The sequence below is a fragment of the Ictidomys tridecemlineatus genome, chromosome 10 (assembly GCF_052094955.1).
Source record: "Ictidomys tridecemlineatus isolate mIctTri1 chromosome 10, mIctTri1.hap1, whole genome shotgun sequence".
NCBI lineage: Eukaryota > Metazoa > Chordata > Mammalia > Rodentia > Sciuridae > Ictidomys > Ictidomys tridecemlineatus.
The window spans coordinates 48,578,366-48,598,417 of NC_135486.1; the positions used below are offsets into that span (position 1 = coordinate 48,578,366).

At 44.2% G+C, this 20,052-nt stretch overlaps 1 protein-coding gene across 1 annotated transcript; it reads right to left on the minus strand.

The window, feature by feature from the left end:
• Positions 1-726: 726 nt before the first annotated feature.
• On the minus strand, positions 727-19,643 carry LOC144367024 (uncharacterized). Its single transcript, XM_078022206.1, has 2 exons — positions 19,063-19,643; positions 727-837 (listed from the first exon to the last, which is right to left on the minus strand). The coding sequence occupies exons 1-2, from the start codon at positions 19,638-19,640 to the stop codon at positions 774-776; spliced, it is 642 nt and encodes a 213-aa protein (XP_077878332.1). The 5' UTR covers positions 19,641-19,643; the 3' UTR covers positions 727-773.
• Positions 19,644-20,052: the final 409 nt, after the last annotated feature.

Genomic DNA, 20,052 nt, shown 5'->3' on the forward strand with positions numbered 1-20,052 from the left:
CTACTGCATAAAAGGACTGCTTATCCCAACCCTCACTTTTTCTTAGATATTTACCATCCAGCACCATCCACTGCCTCAGATTTTGCTACTCTTCTGCCTGTGAAATTTCCCAGCACTTGCCTCCCTGGTGGGGGTAGGAGAACTAAAGACAAAAACAAATATAGTCGGTTGAATTGTTAAACACTTTTTTTTGTTTCTGGGTCTGATTTTATGCACCACTTTCAAATTTACACTAACCAGGGATTTCTGGGCCAATTTGTAGCTGCAGAGAAATTTCCAGGTACCTTATTAACTTTGCCGACCCCTGTTAAGAAAGCAGGCTGAAGACTTCAGTTGTCAGTTGGCAAAGAAAGGAAGAGAGAATCAGAACAGTTGAGCCAGAGAGCAAGCTACCACCAGAAAAGGGCTTGGGCTCCCCAAGGCTACAGTTTAGCCCCCCAAAATGAATTTTATGATCATCACTTCTATTCATCAATTATGGATCCTAGCCTGTTGTGAACCAGTCAATATTGCTGCAAGAGGATTTGCATTTGTAGAAGCAAGGAATTAATATGCACATCAGTCCTTCCAAAACTATCTATCGGGTATGAAGAGACACTATACTCACTTTCGTCCAATAATAAAGTCCTGCCTGGAGTTCTGCCGAATAGCTTTTCACTTTAGTTTGCGGATTAGACTCAAGGACAGTTTATCCCCTCATGCAGATAAGAATGTCAGATGGCTCACCTGCACCATCACGGTCCCTGAATCCAGCAGCACACTTAATCCTGCCGCTAAGTCAGATACGAAGCACGAGAATGTGAACTTGGAGAGGTGGACGAACTGGAGAAAAGGAACCTTGAAAAGAAGGGTTAATGTTAGCAAGGTTGGGTTTCAAAATCCCCATCTACTCCCACTCCCACTTCTTCACGGCTCCCTAGAGCTCCCTCCAGATTTTACCTTAGTAATATCCACCCCAGCCTGGGATAAGACACACTGAGAAACCTCATGTAGAATCTTATCTCCACACCAGCTCTGTAAATAGAAGCTTCCCATTAGCCAAATATCACTGGACTTGAAAACTATAGAAATGCTCCTATTGCAATCTTGTAAGATAATGTGTCATTTATCAAGGGCTTCCTATTTACCGTATACTATTCCACATGATTTATATTATTTTTATATATTCTGTGTAATTTGCAAATTTCATCCTCACAACAACCCAGTGAACCAGGTATATCTCTTATCCCTGTTTTGCAGAGGAGAAAGCTAAGTTATGTAAAGGTCAAATGCCTTTTCAAAAGTTTAAGATCAGGACAAGAACTGAACATACTTTTCTAAAGAAGAAATACAAATGGTCCCTAAATACATGAAAAAAAATGTTCAATATCTCTAGCAACTAGAAAAATGCAAATCAAAACTACATTGAGATTTCCACTTATTCCAGTCAGAATGGCAATCATCAAGAACACAAATAATAAGTGTAGGTGAGGATATGGGGGGGAAAGTAAGCACTTAATAAATGGTTAATGCTTACATTAATTAATCCCACATCTTTTTCTTTTGGTACAATCCTGCTTTACAGGTAAGAAGCTATGTTTTCTTTTTGCCCTGGCTTATAGTCAAGAAGTTACTTCATCTTTGCAACAAGCTTTCGAATTCACCAAAACATAAAAGGAGACGAATGGCATAAGCCATATCCCAGCCAAAGCTCTCCCAACCAGAGACTAAAACCTCAAGAGGGGATTCAGGAAACTCCCTGGCAAATCAGTGTGAGACACTTTCAGCAATGATCCCCCATCAGGTACCAAAGCACAAATAAGGTTGGAGAGCCTCTTTCCCACCAGGAGCCTCTTCTCACCCTGACGGCCATTAGAAGCCCCTGGGGAGCACTCAAAATATAAAGGATGCTCAGGCCCCACCCATGCCCCAGATGCTGGTTCTGTCCAGCCAGTGAAGGACTCCAGCAAGTGAGCACCTTCTCAGAGCTCCCAGGTGGTTCTGACGGGCAGCCAGGCTGAGCTGGAGGGTTGGGCTCTGAGGTACTGCACAGTCTCCCAAAGCTTCCCTGCAACCACAGTCCCAAGGATGAGCCTCACTATGGAACGCTTCTGTTAAGTTTCTCAGGGAACCTTCCAACAGAGGGTCGCTGACTTCTGCCCACAGAAAAGGCAGATAATTGAGGTGAGTCCACAGTAGATAGAGTGCAGTCAGAGTGAAGAGTCCCAGAAAGATCACCATTCACCAGCGGGGGGGTCGGGTCAGGTAGGTACTCAGGAGCTAGGACACCTGAAATAGTCTGCCTCCACCACCACCACCCCCCGACACACACACATATAGTGATAGTCCAATGCACAGTCCACAGCCACCTGCTCAGCCTAAAGTGGGACCCTTGGGGTAGGATCACGTGGCAGCCACAGCCCTCCCATCTGTGTTCCCCAGTGTTCTATACTACACAGTGTTCTCAGGCACATGGCAATGAGCCATTCACTGGTATATCTATCTCTTCTGAGGCAGGGGCCAGCCCTCAAGCATGGTCATCTCTCCAACATCTGGCCCTGTTCCTGCTGTGTGATTGGTTCCCACATTAACGTCATTGTTAAAGTTCATCCATAAAACCAACCAAATCAAGCAGCAACACCCAACATCATCTTAGTTGTGAGAAAACCATCATAACTTTAAATGGGTTCAACATACGCTTTTAAATATATATCGAAATATGTGGGATCCCCACCCCCGGCCCCTTGTCTCCCCAGACACAAATCCCCAGACACACTTTCTCCTGACTTCTGTCTTAAGTTTTCCTTTGTTCATTTCCATCTTATCTATTGACCTCACATTTTGGGTGAGAGAATATGATGTTGTGGGAAGCGAACCTCAGTGTTGTCCCTGCCCCTCCAGCACCCCAGGTTCTGACCTGCAGGAGGGCAATGAAGCACTTCACCATTGTGCTGACTCTTATTAACACAGACCCACAGAGTGGAAAAACCTGATCCCAGTTCCCGGATGTTGCAGGGCTCATCTCTATCCTAATTATTTTGGCATAGATAGCTCACCTGCCTGCATCTGTCTAGTCTACAAAACCAAACTGCAGAACTCGAGGAAGGGGCACCATTAAAATAAGACCAGGTGCTGTAGGCAGTTGTGATTACCACTCACGACCTGAATCTACACTTGAGAAATAACCTGTGCTTCCCCTGGGGATTCTTCATGAGATTCCTGGTGCCACTTGCTGACTCCAGATATCATCTCCAACCTCAGGAAGGAGAAGGTGAATATAGGAATGGGAAGTGGGAGCCAAGAGAGGGTACACATGACAAGAAGATGAAAACAGAGGTGAGGGCCTGTGTGCTCAGGTGTGTGTGACCCCAGCTAATTAAGGATATGAAGGATCCTATATCTTTGCCTGGCATTCGGTCTTCCAGCAAGACAGGCTGTGGTCAAATCTCAGCTCACCACTTACACACTGTAAAACTTTGAACAGGTCATTTATCCTCTCTGAGCCTCTGTTTCTTCATGTGTAAACTGGGAAATCCTGGGCTGTGTCATAGTGCTGTCATGAGGTTTAAATGTATACACACACACACACACACACACACACACACACGTACGTTGGAAAATAGCTTGGTACACAGTGTTATCCATTTATTATAATTATCTAGACTTTTGTCCTTTCTGGTCACCTTACTAGATGACATCATACTCCCTAACCCTAATCTATTCAACTTTCATCAATTCATTCAATAACTATCTACTAAGAGCATCTAGATTGTGTCTGCATAGCCAACCTCAAATTCTTCCAAGGCAAAGCCGCCTCCTCCCCAAAGCCTTCCTGGTTATCCTCTGTAGACATAGTCCCTACTGCCTCAATGCATGGAGCATTTCATTTTTCCTCTTTTATAGCATTTTTTAAAATTTAATTCAAATCAGAGCTTAAAGCTCCCTGAGGACAGAATCAGTGTCTGACTCATCTTTATGGTTTCCACAGCTTAATCTCTCATATAGAGTGTGAAGTCAATAAAAAAAAAGTATGAGATAAATAAAGGAAAACTTTGGATGAAAACTAGGAGAAAGCAGCTCCCTGATCCTCTTAGCAGAGCCTGTTTTTAAAAAGGCAGACAGGAAACCATCAATTCAATCCCCTTGACCAAAAAAAAAGAAAATACTAACTACCTATTACATGCAAGGCATCATGCAAAACAACACAGAAATGTTTTTTGAAAAATGAGGAAAACCCAATTCCTTCACTATAAGATCTAATAATTGAGGAAAGGGGAAAGGCCCAGTGTCCATCCTCAGCCCTGAACATCTGTTCCCCCATCCCTGCTCCAGAAGTTACTAAGTTTCCTAAGACTTTCCCAGCACTAAACTGCTCCCAGACCCTCCTCACAACCCTGCTAGGGCCTTCCCAACTGCCCAGAGCACTGAGATCAAACCTTCCTTGCCCCCTAAAATTCCTAACTTTCTCACACTTCACCATGATCTTGGTGAATATCCCCATTTCCCCCAATTTATCCCAATATCTGCCTCTCTACCACATTAGTAGAAGACACAACCCTCTGCCTTTCAAAATCCACCTTACCTGGGCTCAGAACCCTTGGTCCTGGTTTTGACTTTCTTTCTCCCTCTCTCTGAACTTCCATAAGTTATTTCTCCTACACTTACCAGAACCAGTTCTGTCCCTGGACAACTCTGGACAGTTCACTTAACTTTATCTATAAGAAGTAAAATAATAAGCCTGGGGTTGTGGCTCAGTGGTAGAGTGTTTGCCTAGTATGCATGAGGCACTGGGTTTGATCCCTAGCACCACACAAAAAAATGAACAAATAAAATAAAGGTATTGTATCCACCTACAACTAAAAAAATATTTTAAAAGAAAGAAGTAAAATAATAAAAAATGCCCCTATGTGATCTGTCACATATCTGAAAGCATTTGTAAAGCAAAGGACCTACAAAAACATCAGCTATCTTCCGGTTTTCCTGAGGATAGAGATCCTACTTTTATTCTTCTTTGGATTTTCTCAATATCCTGCAATGGACCTTGTTTGCAATAGGTCTTCAACAGATAAGATGACTATCTGATTAATGAATAAGTCCCAGGATGAGTAAATCAAATCTCCTACACTAATTTGACCTATCAGTTTGTCTCTAAGTGAGAGCGTTTTTACCTTAACACCTTCTCATTCTCAATCAAATAAGAAAATTCCTGCTGGGCCCCATCACTCAGAATACAATCTTTCAGGTTCCACTGAAACATAATCTCACCCTTGAGCTCCTAAAATCTCTAGGTGGGAGCTAAGTTGTTGGGTATGTCTGAGGTTCATGAAGGACATCAGCTTGTTATGGACTTTGATTGCGATCAATCATGAAGCTTCGTGTTACTGTAAAACATTATTTTTAAGCTGTGGTGGTGTAAAATTTGGCTAATTTCTTTATGCAAGTATATAAATATTATTCAATGATATAAATAATTTGTTACATTGACTTGTTAAGTTTTGTTTGTCTGTGAACGTTGGATCTTCAGAAACCCCAATGAACATAATGTGGCATATACCCAGAGTTCTCCAACTTTGAGGAACAAAAACACTTTCCTATGTCATTCCGCTATCCTCTTACACTGCCATCCTCTGCCTTAAGTTGTCAAATCTCTGTCACACTAGTCTGCATCAGTCCCAGTGCTTGAATCTGCCAAAATATTGTTGCTTCTATCTCAACTCGCTGCATCCTCCAGTGATGTAATAGCCAAAGTTGGTGGCATTTTTTTTTACAATATTTATAACTCTATCCAGCCTTTCTTTCTTGAACCTCTGGGTCAATGCACAGGACAAGAAACTCCTCATTGCCTATTGCTCCTCAACCCTAATCCACACATTTTTCCCCCCAGTTCAAACTTCCTCCTCGGATCTCTTCAGCCCTCTGGGCTCACTCATTCCTTGATGAGGACACACATCATCTCTAGGGCCTCTTCCTGGCCACAGGCTGCAATTTCCAGCAGCATCTTAGACACCTACAGCCAGGTGTCCTGAAGTTGAACAGGCCTAAAACTAGATTAGCTATCAATTTCCCCAACCAGCTTCTCTCCCAATTCACATTCCCAATCACAGGTGCCATGTCTCTGTCCTCAAGTACAGACTGAGCTCCTACCTAGTCTGTGCAGGTCCAGTCCAAGGGCAGAGAGTGCAGAAGAAAGCAAGAAAAAGTCCCTGCACTCCTGGGGGGGGGGGAACTAAAAACAATGAGCAAAAATAAATAAACATGCAATATAGTCAGTCTTCTGTCTCTGTGGTTTCTGCATGGACCGATCCAACCACAGATCAAAACTATTTGGGGAAAAAGCAAAGAATGATTCTTTACTAAACATGTACAACACATACAGACTTTTTTTCTTATCATTATTTCCTAGACAAGGCAGTATAACACCTAATTTTTTTGTAATATTTATATTTTAGTTGTAGTTGGACACAATACCTTTATTTATTTATTTTTATGTGGTACTGAGGATTGAACCCAGGGCCTCGCATGTGCTAGGAAAGCATTCTACCACTGAGCCACAACCCCAGCCCAGTATAACAACTATTTACATAGTGTGTACATTGTAGGAGGTATTTTTGTTGTAGGACGGAGAGGCTGGATAGCTGAGGAATTTTCAGGAAGCAGGTTTATTGACTACAGGGTCCAAAGAGGTTATTGACCAAATCATTCTCTGGACCAAGAATCTGGAAATTCTTTGAACTTTACACCTATTGGAATGAGGGGCTTGAAGATTTACATTTTTGTAGGGGTCTACATAACAGTATTACATATACATTTTGTGTGTGTGTGTATGTGTGTGTGTGAGTTTACAGAAAGTACTTTTGTCCCATTTTTTTATAGACTAGTCAAAGGTTTTATAAGTTTTACCACCAAAGCAGAAGTGACATCATCAAGTCTGTGGCCAAGAGATAATTGCAGAAGCAAACCACGTGGTTGAAGAGAAGGATAAGGAATCAGCCCACAGGAGGAGTGTGGATGAAGACAGGGACAGGAAACATTCTCCCGGACTCCTTCTTCCATATATCCCTAACCTCTTATCTCTGGTCTATCATCTTGATGTCTTAAATCTTGAATCAATCAGTAAATGTGATTTATTCATCTCATAATGTTGATCATTTTTATTGCCATTTTTTTCATTCTCATCACGTCACTCCCAACCAAATTATTGCAAATCTTCTGCTCTATAAAATATGATCAAAATGTATGCTTTAGCCAGGTGCAGTGTACATGCCTGTAATCACAGCACCTCAGGAAACTGAGGCAGGAAGATCTCAAATTCAAGGTCAGCCTCAGCAATTTAGCCAGGTCCTCAGCAATTTAGAAAGACACTGTCTCAAAATGAAAAAAAAATTTTAAAAGGGCTGGAGTTGTGGTGAGCACCACTGGGTTTAATAATAATAATAATAATAATAATAATAAGTGTGCTTTAATGTTCATACACAATCAGGCTGACCCCCTTCCCCATGCAGATTATTAGGAGGACCAGCATTTTTCCTTAATTCCCCTCTGCAAACACTCTGAGTACAATCCAAGGTTGCACAGCTGATCCGTCAATCAGCCCAGGCAGAAAATCCAATGCTCCCCTGGAGGTCGGCTGTCACGACCCCTGGAGTCCAGACTCTGTCCCCTGCTGCCTGCTGTCCTTTCACTCTCTTGCTACAGTAGAGGCCTGAATCACTGCTGAAGCAAGAAAATGAGGCAGTGGAAAGATAAGCCCCCAGTATCCCCCAGAGTCATGTTGATCCTCAACATGGAGCTGCAGACAAGGGAAGAGAGGAGAAGATGGCCCAGAATATTTCATAAGCAAACCTGGAAGCAACATCCATCCACACCTAACTGCAAAAGAACCTGGAATACTGAACCTAGCAGCATTTCCAAGAAGAGAAAACAGATTTGGGGACAGAGGATAGTAATGACACATAACAATCTATTAACTTGGAGCAATAATATTTGACTCATAGCAACAGGCTGAGGATGGGAAATTATAGATCGTACAAGGTTTCTTAGCCTTTTCCTTGAGACATCTGCAGTGGGCGAATGATCAGATTTCCCTTCCTGCCTCCTCTGTGGTCTATCTTCTCCCCAACCCTTTTGACCTTTTGTTTCCTCTTCAATGTTTCTGAAAGTTCCATTTTTATTAAGTCACAGTCAACTTTCCCCTTCATTGGTGGAGGTTCCCCATTTCCTCCAGGACAAAGTCTGAACTAAGTCTAAGTCCACGCCTAAGGCTTCCACGCCAGCACCCACCCTCTTCCACCCCATTGCCCTTGTGCAACTGCTCTGCTCTGGGAAGTCACCCCGTGGGCCTGTGTCCATTGCAACCTGTCTAATCTGACTCGGTCCACATGCACATCTGACTCATGTTTCAACAACTAACTCAGTTTCCCACCTTCTCTGTGAGCCTCTACTTACTACTCAGCTCTCCCTTCCTCACCTGGAGTCTTATGGCAACGTTATTTCTTCTTACTGGACATTGTGACCCTTCTTCAAGACATTCATTAACTCACTTCTGGGTTGCACAGCTTCTGGTCTTCCACTCTGTTGTAATTCCCTGAGGACAAGGATCATGGCCTATTCTTCCTTTAATTCCTTTTCATTACCTACACTTTTATTGTCTGCAGGAAAAAGTCAAATGACTACTATCTGTAGATTAAGGCGTGAACTACAATAGTGAGATGTACTAACTAGGAAGAGCTCAGATGGGAGCTTACAATCCAAGCACACAAGCTGCATGACTAGAGACAAAGTCATCCTTGAAGAAGTCGCTAAATCGGAGCTAACTACAGCTACCTGACAGGGTGGGTGATAGCAGTGAGATAACTATAGAAAGCACCTAGTAAGTACCTAGAAAATAGAGTGCCCTTGACAAATATTAGTTCCCTTTCCCATGACAAGGGACCAACCTCTTAAGACATAAGCAAAGTTGACCAATGTACTTTACATTCCAAAGCTCAGGGGCCCTGTTCCAGGAAGCTTTGCTCTTGGCAATATGTGGTGACTCTAGGAGGGACTGGGACAAGGATCATCAGATGGCAAGATGACAACAAGCTGGAAATCAGAGGTGTTTCAAGATCCATGTGAATCCCAGTGGTTTGACCTCGGAAGACGCAGGAGATTGATGGCCCACTCCTTTGTCACTACAGAAAAGGGAGCGTTCAGCCCTGAACAGTCACTAGTCCACAAAGACCTGGTTGAGTGACCCAGTGGTTAGGGCTCTGGTCTGTTCTACTAAACCAAATGAGGAAAGTTGGAGGTTCAGTCAGGGCTGGACCTGCAGGCTTGCATGCCCTGTATGTGTTGGCAAAGTTCATAACTGGCCAGTAGGAGAGCGTCCTGTGAGACACCCAGTCCAGCCCCAGCTATTTCTAACCTGATGAATGTGTGAGACTCAGGATAAAAACACCGCTTTCCAAGCTAGGACTTCTGGCTGTGATTTGCCTTTGTGTCCTCACATGTCTCCCAATGTCATAACAGTTACCTTACCAAGGGTTCTGAGCATCCAACGCAGATTGCTAATGTTCCCAGAGTGTTGGTACCATGCTTGCTGCTCCGTCCCTGATAGCCATCATTACATTATTCCAAGCCACTAAACTGAAGAGCAGGACCATATGTTGTAACAAAGTATTAAGCACGGATAGGGCTCAAGTTAGGCAAGCCATAAACAAACAAACAAACAAAAGTAAAAGGAATTAGAGTACTGAGAATGGCATTTGCCCATCTCTGCTCCTGAGACCCCTCCTTGGGTTCAACAGCTCTTCTGAGGTCAGGCATGACTGTCTGTCCTCTTTATTTTCAAGCCTTCTCCATTTCCCAGAGCTGTGGACTCATTTTGGAGCAGCTCATGTGCAACTTTCCTGCCCACCTTATCCAAATTTTACAGGTGTGAACACAGGAAAGATGAAGTGAGATTTCCAAGGTCACAGAGCTTGAAGAGTTGGTAGAGTTGGTATGCAGGACTCTTGATTCCAGTGTCACCCTTCCACCCCATTCCTCCCCACCCTCTCTAAAGCAACCCTTCATCCAGGACTTCACAATAGTGGCTACAGTATGGAGAAAAGTGGCCAGATATGACTGAACTCGCATTGGGTTCAGTGATTCCAAAACCCACACAGTTGGGTCAGAGAGCCCCCACTGAGGCTGCCGTGGCCAAGGCACCAGTGAGTGAGCTGACCAGACCCATCCCCACAGAAGATGCTCCTGTCCCTGTGTTCATTGACTCAGGCCATTCCCATGTTGCCACCTTAAAGTGATCAATGCTACTGATGAAAAGTAGATGCTTGGAAAGGTGATGTTGCCTCTTAGGTGTGTGATCAGCTTCTCACAACTGAGAAGAGCCCCACCAGATCACCAAAAAATGCCCCCACGTTACAAACTCCCATCAACACAACAATCTGCCACAAGCTCACGTCTCAGCAGCCAAAGGCCAGTGAACACAGTGCCTGGGTGACAGGGCCGTTCAGTCTGCACACATCATGGTCAGAGCCATATCTCAGACCTAGGACTGAGTCCCAGCTGGTTCTCATTTGCTCTCAGGCCAGGCCTGCTGCACGGTTTCATTTAATTCATGTATTTTCATCATTCGATATCTGTAGCCCAAAGCCTATGGGCAGTAAATGCCCTTTTCCATCAGTTCAAGCAAGAAAATGTACCTACCATGGTCCTATTTGCCTCACTGGGCTGCTGACTTATTTTAAGAACTGAATCTTTCCTGTTACTCTATTTTTCACTGTGGGGCGTTTGCACTCCCCAGACAGACATGAATAACTTGGGTCTAGGGCAGGAGCGTCCTCTCGTGTGGTGACCTAGCGCCACCTAGTGACCACTCGCTCAACAACAGCCAAATGAAATAACGGAGGTAACAAAGAACCAACATGTTTTGTGTTCCCATGAAGTTTAATACACATTCTTCTCTAGTCACGTAACAGAGTTTCCCTAACAGTATTATGTTCATCTTATTTTTAAAATAAAATTCAAGGCAACAGCGAGAAAGCTGGGTACGTTTTTCCCTTGCCAACTCTGTTTCATGCTTTCCTGCTTTGGTGGCTGTCATTTATAAATGATGAGCTCATGAGAGGCAGACTAATGCAAACTCCAGGTGCCCAGAGCACAGCCAGGGAAAGAGACAGCCTCCATGGGACCTGATGCAATCGCCTTGTCTTTATTTAACCGTTGAGACCAGTGTTTCTAAACTTTGGGTGCAAGATTATCCCGGCAGAACCTCTAAGGGGCATAAATACCAGTGTTATTATTATCTGCAGACTGCCACCGCCACTCAGATGGAAGAGGTGCAAAGTCCTTCTTCTGGAGCAACTGGGATTGGAGATGGGCTGCTCACGGCTCCCTCAAGTCATTGCTCCTTGCCTCACCAGTGGAATTATCCTATTACCAAAGAGGTCTTCGTGTTCCCAACTCATTGCAAATATCTAAGCCAGGATTTCTTCTTGACCTTGGCACCATTGGGTGAGATAAGTGCTTGTTGCCTGGGAGACTGTGAATGTTTAGTTAGTATCCCTGACCTATCCAGAAACCAGGAGCACCCACGGCTGTCCCCACTCCCAACCCTGTTAAAACAATCAAAATATCTTTAGACATTGCCACTTGTTCTCCAGGAGTGCAATCTCATCCCTGGTTGAGAACTGCACATCTAGAAATCAAGCATACAGGAAAGAAGAAGATAATGAGGAAGAACTCTTACTACTATTTAAAACATATGAATTGCCCCCAGAAATCTGGTCCCCTAAAAGGCACAGATTGTGTGCTAAAACCTTGGTAGCCTCATCTTATTTAATCTTCACAACCAAGAAACTGGTCTGTGGATGATCAGAGGAAACATGTTAAGTCACTTGGCCAAGGTCACAGAGCTGGTAGTGGAAGAAGTACCATAGGAAACTAGGTTTCCTGACTCCAAAGCCAGAGTTCATCATCACCTCCGGATTCTGAGACCACAGATGAAGGAGAATTCTGGAACAGTCTTAATTGTCAACAGACCTGCTACAGTGTGCTAATAATAGATTCAGATTTAGACTTAAAGACATAAATACTGTAGATATTTTCTGTAAGAAATTTGATCCTAAGAGTTGGTACTAAAGGGGAACTACTGTAAGCTAATGGAGGAGCCCTGGGTTAGGAGCCCTAAGGTAATGGGTTTGAGTTCAGACCCTGAGGCTAATATGTGACTGGATGGCCTTTATTATGGCTCAGTTAGTCACACTTTTAAAACCTCTGCTCATTCCTTTACAAGATAAAAGCTTTGTTAGACCAGTGAGTCTCAGCCCTGGCTGCAAATAAAATCACTTGGGGAGCTTTTAAAAAGAAATGCTTAGGCCCTACCCCAAGCAATTAGACCAAAATTTCTGGGGTCCCAAAGACATTTTTTTTAAGCACCAGGTAAGCCTAAAGTGCAGACAGAACTGAGGCCTATGGGGATAGATGAGCCGTAAGGTGCTCAAGGGCTACGTTTCTATCTTAGATGTCCTCACCCTTTGGACTAGAGGCCATCTCTTCTCCTACATCCATTGCGCTCTTAGGACACAAAAGAGATGGGGGTTTTGTTGGTTGGTTGATTTGTTGTCACTGGAGATTGAACCCAGGAGCACTTTACCACTGAGCTACATCCTCAGCCCTTTGTGTGTTTTTTGTTTGGTTTTGGTTTTTGGTTGTTGTTGTTTTGTTTTGTTTTGTTTTTGTTTTGAGACAGGGGTTCACTGTTTCAACTAAGTTGCTTAGGGCCTCACTAAATAGCTGAGGCTGCCCTTGAACTTGAGATCCTCCTGCCTCTGCCTTCGAAATATCTGGGATTACAGGCGTGCACCACAGTGCTTGGCATAAGAGATGTTTTGAGAGGTGGCTAGTTTCTCTGTCTCTTAGGACTGTCCCAAAAGTCTTGAAGAATTTCCTGGACCTTCCTCACTGTCTCAACAGCTCTCCTGTCTGTGAACCATTTTCAACATCTCATTCTACCACCAAAAGCCCCAGAGCCCAGCTCAGTCACTGTGGAACATGGGGGTTAGAAACCCATTCCAAAGGCTGGCAAAGAACAGGGAACATGACAGGAAACAGCTGCGTCCACTGAAAGATGATCTTCTTCTTGGCTCCGTTGAACACTTGCCTGTTTGACTTTGATAAGTTTCATTCTAATCCGTGAACTTTCGGGACATGAGAGAACCTCCCCTTTCTGAACATGACTCACTGACCCCTGTATCAGCACCCAGGGGAGGGTGATAATGTCTCAATCAACAGGTGTCTGGGAGCAGTTTTGGTTACACCCCGTGAAGCTCTAGACCCAAGTCCCCTGGTCCTCCTCCTTCCCTTTACCTCCTGCCACCCCTCTTTCTGCAATTGACCTCCTGCAACAGCTGCACACAACACTCTCAGATTCAACGAATAATGCAAGTAATTGACATGGATGTAGTACTCCCCAGATATGGGGAAAGAACTTACATGCACCATTTCATTTATCCTTCACAGATACATACCCACACGATTGTATTATTGTCATTATCGTCACTGGCACCCCCATTTTGAAAAGGAGAAAAGTGAGCCATCTGGATTTACTGTTCCTCTTCCTCAGCTTTGGTCTCCATGATTCCACCAATTCTCTTAAGAATGTCCATTCCCCCACTAGTCGATGAGCCCTGCAGGGGCAGGACCACACCTGGTTTGGCTCACCACACTGTCACTAAACTGGCAAGAAAGCCAGGTGCCACCCCAGGTGCTGTGTGCCTGACCTCTGCTTGGTGGAGGGTGAAACCGTGAAGGTTGAGAATCAGGCTCCTGGGAGAGGGCTGGACCCTGGGGAGTGCAGGCCTAGGGCTGCAGGAGGGGTGATGAAGAGGGGAGTACTCAGTGGTGTCACACCAAGGTTTTATCCAGGTCACCTTTGACCTGGACCAATGACCAATGAGGATCTTTTCAGTGCACCTGTCGGGGCAGGTGTATCAGGTTTTTTTTTTTGTTCCTTCGACCAGAACAACCTAGAGGAGGAAATGTTTATTTTGACTCATGGTTTCAAATGTCTGGATCCTTGGTTGTCTGGCTCCATTGTTCTGGGCCTAAGTGAGGCAGAACATCATGGCAGGGAGGCTGAGGGAGAGCAAAGCTGCTCAGCTTATGGTAACCAGGCAGGAGAGAGAGAGAGAGAGAGAGAGAGAGAGAGAGAGAGAGAGAGAGAGAGAGAGATGGACAGACAGACCAAGAAGGAGACAGAGCAACAGAGAGGCAGAGGATGAGTTCGGGGACAAGATAAAAGTTCCCAAGGGCACAACCCCAGTGACCTAGTTCCTCCAACCATCCTCCACCCGCCTACAGTTGCCACCACCTCTGAGCAGTCCATTCAAATTATGAATCCATCAAATGGATTAATCCACTGATGAGGATAGAGCCCTTATGATCCAATCACTTCCCAAAAGCCCAGCCTCTGGACACTGCTGCCTTAGGGACCAGCCTCAATGCATGAGCCTTTGGGGGACCTTCCAGATCCAAATGGTAACAGAAGGTAGATGGGGTGAGTATAAAGAAGGGGAGGCAAGGGGCAGAAGCAATGTGTGCAGACAAGTGTTTGGAGTCAAGGGAGAGTTTTGATCATTTTAGGTTATCATGTTTTCTGAGACAGTCTGTCCAGGGGATAAAGAGAAGAGTGAGTGCTATAGGGTTCCTGAGAGGACAGAAAGGTGGAAGGACTGGGTATGTTTGGGAAGGCAGGAAATGGACCTGACCATACAGGTCCAGGTAGGCAGAACAGGAAAGGGAGGCAAGGCCAGCCCTCTTCTGATCTCTTCACAAACAGCATCATATTTACAGACACACCTCAGGACACTGTAGATTCCGTTCCAGATCATGGCAATAAAGGAAATATCACAATAAAGGAAGTCACACGATTTTTTTAATTTCTTCATATGAATGTTTTGTTCATCTTATACAGTAATCGATTCGGTGTGCAATAACCACATGATGCCTAAAGTATATACATATCTTAATTAAGCAACATGTTATGGAGCTGGGGTTGTGGCTCAGTGGTAGAGTGCTTGCCTAGCATGTGTGAGGTACTGGATATGAGTCTCAGCATTGCATATAAATAAATAAAATAAAGGTCCATCAACAACTAATAAAAATATTTCTTTAAAAAAGAAACATGTTAATGCTTTAAAAAATGCTAATAATCATCTGATGTATTAGAAAAATGGCTCCTACAAACTTGCCCAATGTACGGTTCATCGCAGGCTTGCACATGTTCCCAATTACTCTGCTCATGCAAACTTTCTTAGACCCACCTCCCAGATGAAGAACAAGAGCTTCAAATGTTAGGTAACTTGCAGGACCAGCAAGGGGCAGAGCTGATCTGGGAACCAGGACCCTCTCACACTGAAGCCCCAACTCTGACAATTGCACAGCAAAAAATGAGCTGGAACCAAAAAGTGTTTTTTATGGACTCTGATTTTGTTTGGTTGTTGTTTGTGTGTGTGTGTGTGTGTGTGTGTGTGTGTGTGTGTGTGGTTAATGGCCTTGGTTTTTGTTTGTTTGTTTATTTTGTTTTGTTTTTGCTTTTTAACTTTCTTTGACCAACTCTCAGAAGATAAAACCCATAGAAAAGTGCAGAAAGCCATGTCATTGATGTGGCTTCTGCTACCAGTTTGTGCATAATGTGACACCAGTCCTTTCCCTTCCTGAGTTGTAGCTCCCTTGTCTCCAAACTGAAGGCCACTAGATGAGCTCAAAGATCCCTTCCAGCCCTTACACTCTCACATCCTCTGACCTTGAGCCTGACCTTGAACTAGCTGGTCATGATCTGCTCCCAGGAGGAGAGGACTCAGGACCTCCAGCTCTCAAGGGAGAGCTGGAGCTTCCAACACCAAGCAGAAAGGGGGATCATCATGGGCTCTGTCCTGCTTTTGCCCCACCTTGGGACTGTGGGAGCTTCCACCAGGTGAACAGGGGCAGCTGACAGAAAGGAGACAGTGTGGGAAGATGAGGAAGCAAAGAAAATGTTCACCTGGAAGCAAAAAAAGATCCTTTAACACAGAAAACAGCCAAGGGAAGTGGTTTGGACTCAACTATTTTCCATGTCCTTTCTACTGTTATGGATAAAAACCAAAGTGGAATAGCACTGGTTCAGGACACTTAAACTGGAGCCAGGAGACCTTGTTAAGCAGACTTTGGCTCATCCAGAACCGAACTTCTGAACTAAGCTGTCTGTCACACATACCCACTTGGGTACCTGCTGACCTTGGGAATTGGGCTGAACAGAAACTTCTGGAATGAAATTCACTAGGCCTTGGGTACAGCTGCTAGGGAACAGACAGACTTGAGTGGTGGGAACACAAGGTTAAGGAAATAATTCCATAATAAGGGCCCACATGCTTTCTCTTTTAAAAAGCAATTTACCTGCAGTCCTACCTGGCTTAAGTAGACAGGATATATTACATTCCTCAGCAAACTACCTGGTATGTGCAGGAGAAATGCAGGCCCTAAATGCCAATGAAAAGAACACAAGTCACTCTGAAAAACGGGACTTTTGTGACAGGCCAGATCCCAGAACTCAAGGACATAAGACTAATACCCCCTACCCATAAAATCTGTAAGAACCGGAGGTTCCAATCAGAACCAGTCAACCTGGGCCAAAGGGACCTAGAGTTGTCATGGTAATGGGCACTTGAAAGCCTGATGTTATCCTGCTGTCAGTCAAAAGTCAAGAGGTAGGGCTGGGTTGTGGCTCAGCGGTAGAATGCTTGTCTAGCACATGCGAAGCACTGGGTTCGATCCTCAGCACCACATAAAAATAAATAAAATGAAGATATTTTGCCCAACTACAACTAAAAAATATATTTTAAAAAATTATTAAAAAAAAAAAAGTCAAGAGGTAGGGGCTAAGGTTGTGGCTCAGTGGTAGAGCACTTGCCTTGCACATGTGAAGCACTGGGTTCTATCCTCAGCACCACATAAGATATTATGTCTATCTGTAACTAGAAGAGAGAGAGAAAGAGAGAAATCAAGAGGTGGACCTGGGGAGGAATTGTCTGGAAAGTTCCCTGGAACTCTGTACCCACCCAATAAAACTGAAGTACAACAGAGGTGTACCATCCCTCTTCTCCCTGAGAGGACCCAGTCTCCCCTGAGGCCCTTTTTCCCCTTTCCCAAGCCTTTGAATAAACTCATGCCTGTTACTCTGAGCAACATGTCTGAAATCTTTCTGGCATGATTGCAAGAATTTGAGTTTGAAGGGGGTCCTCCACGCTGCCTCAGTTTCTCATTAGGCCTCTGCCTTGTAACAAAATCCCAACCCCCACCCCTTCTTCCTGAGACTGTGACCAATTGCTTTCACTTAAGACAGTTTGACCTTTGCCACACCAATCACAATTCCCAACCAACAAAAGATGTAATTAACAAACCCTTGCAATTTAATCTAGAAAAGCTGTCACACTAGGGAGTGTGGTCTTTATCCTGCCTAGAATAAGGCCCTGTATGTTCCTAAAACAGAGAAGGGAGCAAAGCCTTAATAAATGTCAAGAACAAAGTCAGGGGAAAGAGGACAAAGGAAAATCCAGACAAGCTAAAGAAGCTAAAGATGTTGCAAAATTCCAATGGGGAAGAAGAAGCAGAGGGAGTGGAAATGAGGGAGAAGACATATCCCAAATCACATCCTGATTTCTCCTGTCTTAGTAAATTAATATGATCCTAGATGTCATTCATTCAACATTTATGGAGCATCTACTATGTGCCAAACACTGTTCTTGGTGCTAGAAATACAGATAAAAAAATCCCTACCCTTAAAGACCTGACAAGGAGAGCTAAATGAAGAGTCATAAACATAATAAACACATTACCTAGTAGGAAGAAGGTTAAGCCTTCTGGGGTGAAAAAGAGCTTGATAAGAAGGGTGGTGCAGCTTTAAGCTCAGCAAGATCTCACTGAGAGACTCAGCAGATAGGTGGAGATAAGGGAAGGATCCACTGAATACTGGGAGAGCATGATATTCACTCTCCTCTCATTCCTTATGAATGGATGTGCTGGGGCCACAACTTTGTTCCTTAATAAATGGCTCATTAAACAAAAGGGAATGAGGCATGGTTCCCAATCCCAATCATTAAAAAAAAAAAAAAAACGAGCAGGGACAGAACTTTCCTTATTCGATCCAGTTCATCTAGTGTTACATGAGAACTCGACAAATGAGTTGTATCCACTTATTCATTCATGATCAGTAATTCACTGGGAGAAAGACACCCCCTCCATAAGTCTCCCTTTAAATATCAAACTTTTTTTGACATACCATTTTTCATAGAAACAATATCAGCCGGTTTTTAAAGGCATAAACATAACTTATGATTAGAACACGATTTCATTTTTTATTTTCCCTTCCAGTCTCTGTGTGCATGACATATGTACAATTTCATGTGTTGTAACCACAAACGTAGATTTTGAGTGTTTTTTCCCCCCATTTACCATCATGTTGTAAGAATTAGTCTTTAGCATTTTCTAGCCTTTGTAATGGATAATGAATGCCGGGGGTCATTCACTGCCTCCCAGCTAAAGCAATGTTATTTTCAACGTTTTTGAATTCTACAATGGCCAGGGTCTAGTGGGCTCCATAGCTCAGTTGTCAGAACACTGGCCTTGTAAACCAGGGCTCACAAGTTCAATCCTCCCAGGGGTCTTGTACTCCACGTGCTTTTTCAAATATCAGACCTGAAAACACACACACACACACACACACACACACACACACACACACACTCAAATACACGAGTAAAAATGCCAAAACGGACAAAGTGATCCCTGGCAATTTACTTTGACAATATTATTCCTACTGAAATTGATGTTATGTATCCCTACCGTGATTACAGGTTAGAAAAGGCTTGAATGCAACCAAAAGCAGGGAAAAGGGAAACCACAAAAAGAAAAAGAAAAAAAAAACAAGAAAAGAAGGGAAAAAAAGCTTAAACTGCAGCCTGAACTGCAGTCCACAACTCCAGAAATGAGGTGTGAGGTTTCGCGGGCTTGTTTTCAACCCCTATCTCCAGGAACCATCCACCGAATTAACCGAGGAGTCCGACTTACCCAGACAAGCGGTGAACTTGGCCGCGCGGGAACGGAGAGGGCCAGGCGCTGCAGTAACGCCGCGCAGTCGGCGGGCGGCGCTGTGGCACCGCTCCCCATCGCCTGTCCCCACTGCCGCGGGTGCGTCCCCCACGCCCTTCCCGGCCCGAGCCGTGACCAGCTTGGCCTGGATGCCGGCTGGCGCTGAGGCTGACACGTGGCAACCGGGCCTGCAAGTCCAGCCTGGGTCCAAGGTCCTGCCCTTTGGAAGGGCGGGGAGCGACTCCCAAAAATAGAGCCCTGGCTGCTTGGAGAGTCAGTCGTGTGCTCAGCCTTTCTCTTCGGTTTTTCTCCCGAATTCCAGAAAGCCGCGTGACTCCAGAGTCACCAGAGGAGGATGCCAAGAATCTTTTATGAACACACGAATTTTCCCGACTCCGTTTCCCAGATCCGTTTCCCAGATCTTCGGACCAAAACTCGATGAAGGGCTGTGTGTAAGGTCGCCGGGAGTCACTTGTGCTCCTGGAGTATTTGAAATGTGGCAAACTTGAATTGAGATGGGTGAGGAGTGAAGTACACATGGGATTTAGAAAACTCATAACAAAAACTGTTGTTGTTGTTGTTGTTGTTTAAGTATAAACTATGTCATTGGTAAATTTTAATTGATTACAGAAATAATAATAATTTTCAACATGCTGGGTGAAATGGATATTTAAATTTACCTAGTTTTTAAAGGTGGCCACTAGAAATTTTCGAGTTACATCTGTGGCTCCCTTTAAGGTCTCAGGTTATCTTTCTGTTGAATGGTGCAGGTTTAGTGTGTCAGAGTCCTGTGACCTCATCTTCAAGTTAATTCTTAACCTGTGCTCACACTAGACAAACAATTGTAGGTGAACTCTTTTCACCTGTGGGTCTCCAGGAGTTCTGCACCTGGCAAGAAGTAAGCATCAAATTCTCTGAGATGAAATCAACTATCTCCCCAACATAATTTTAGAATTCTGCAAAGAGCAA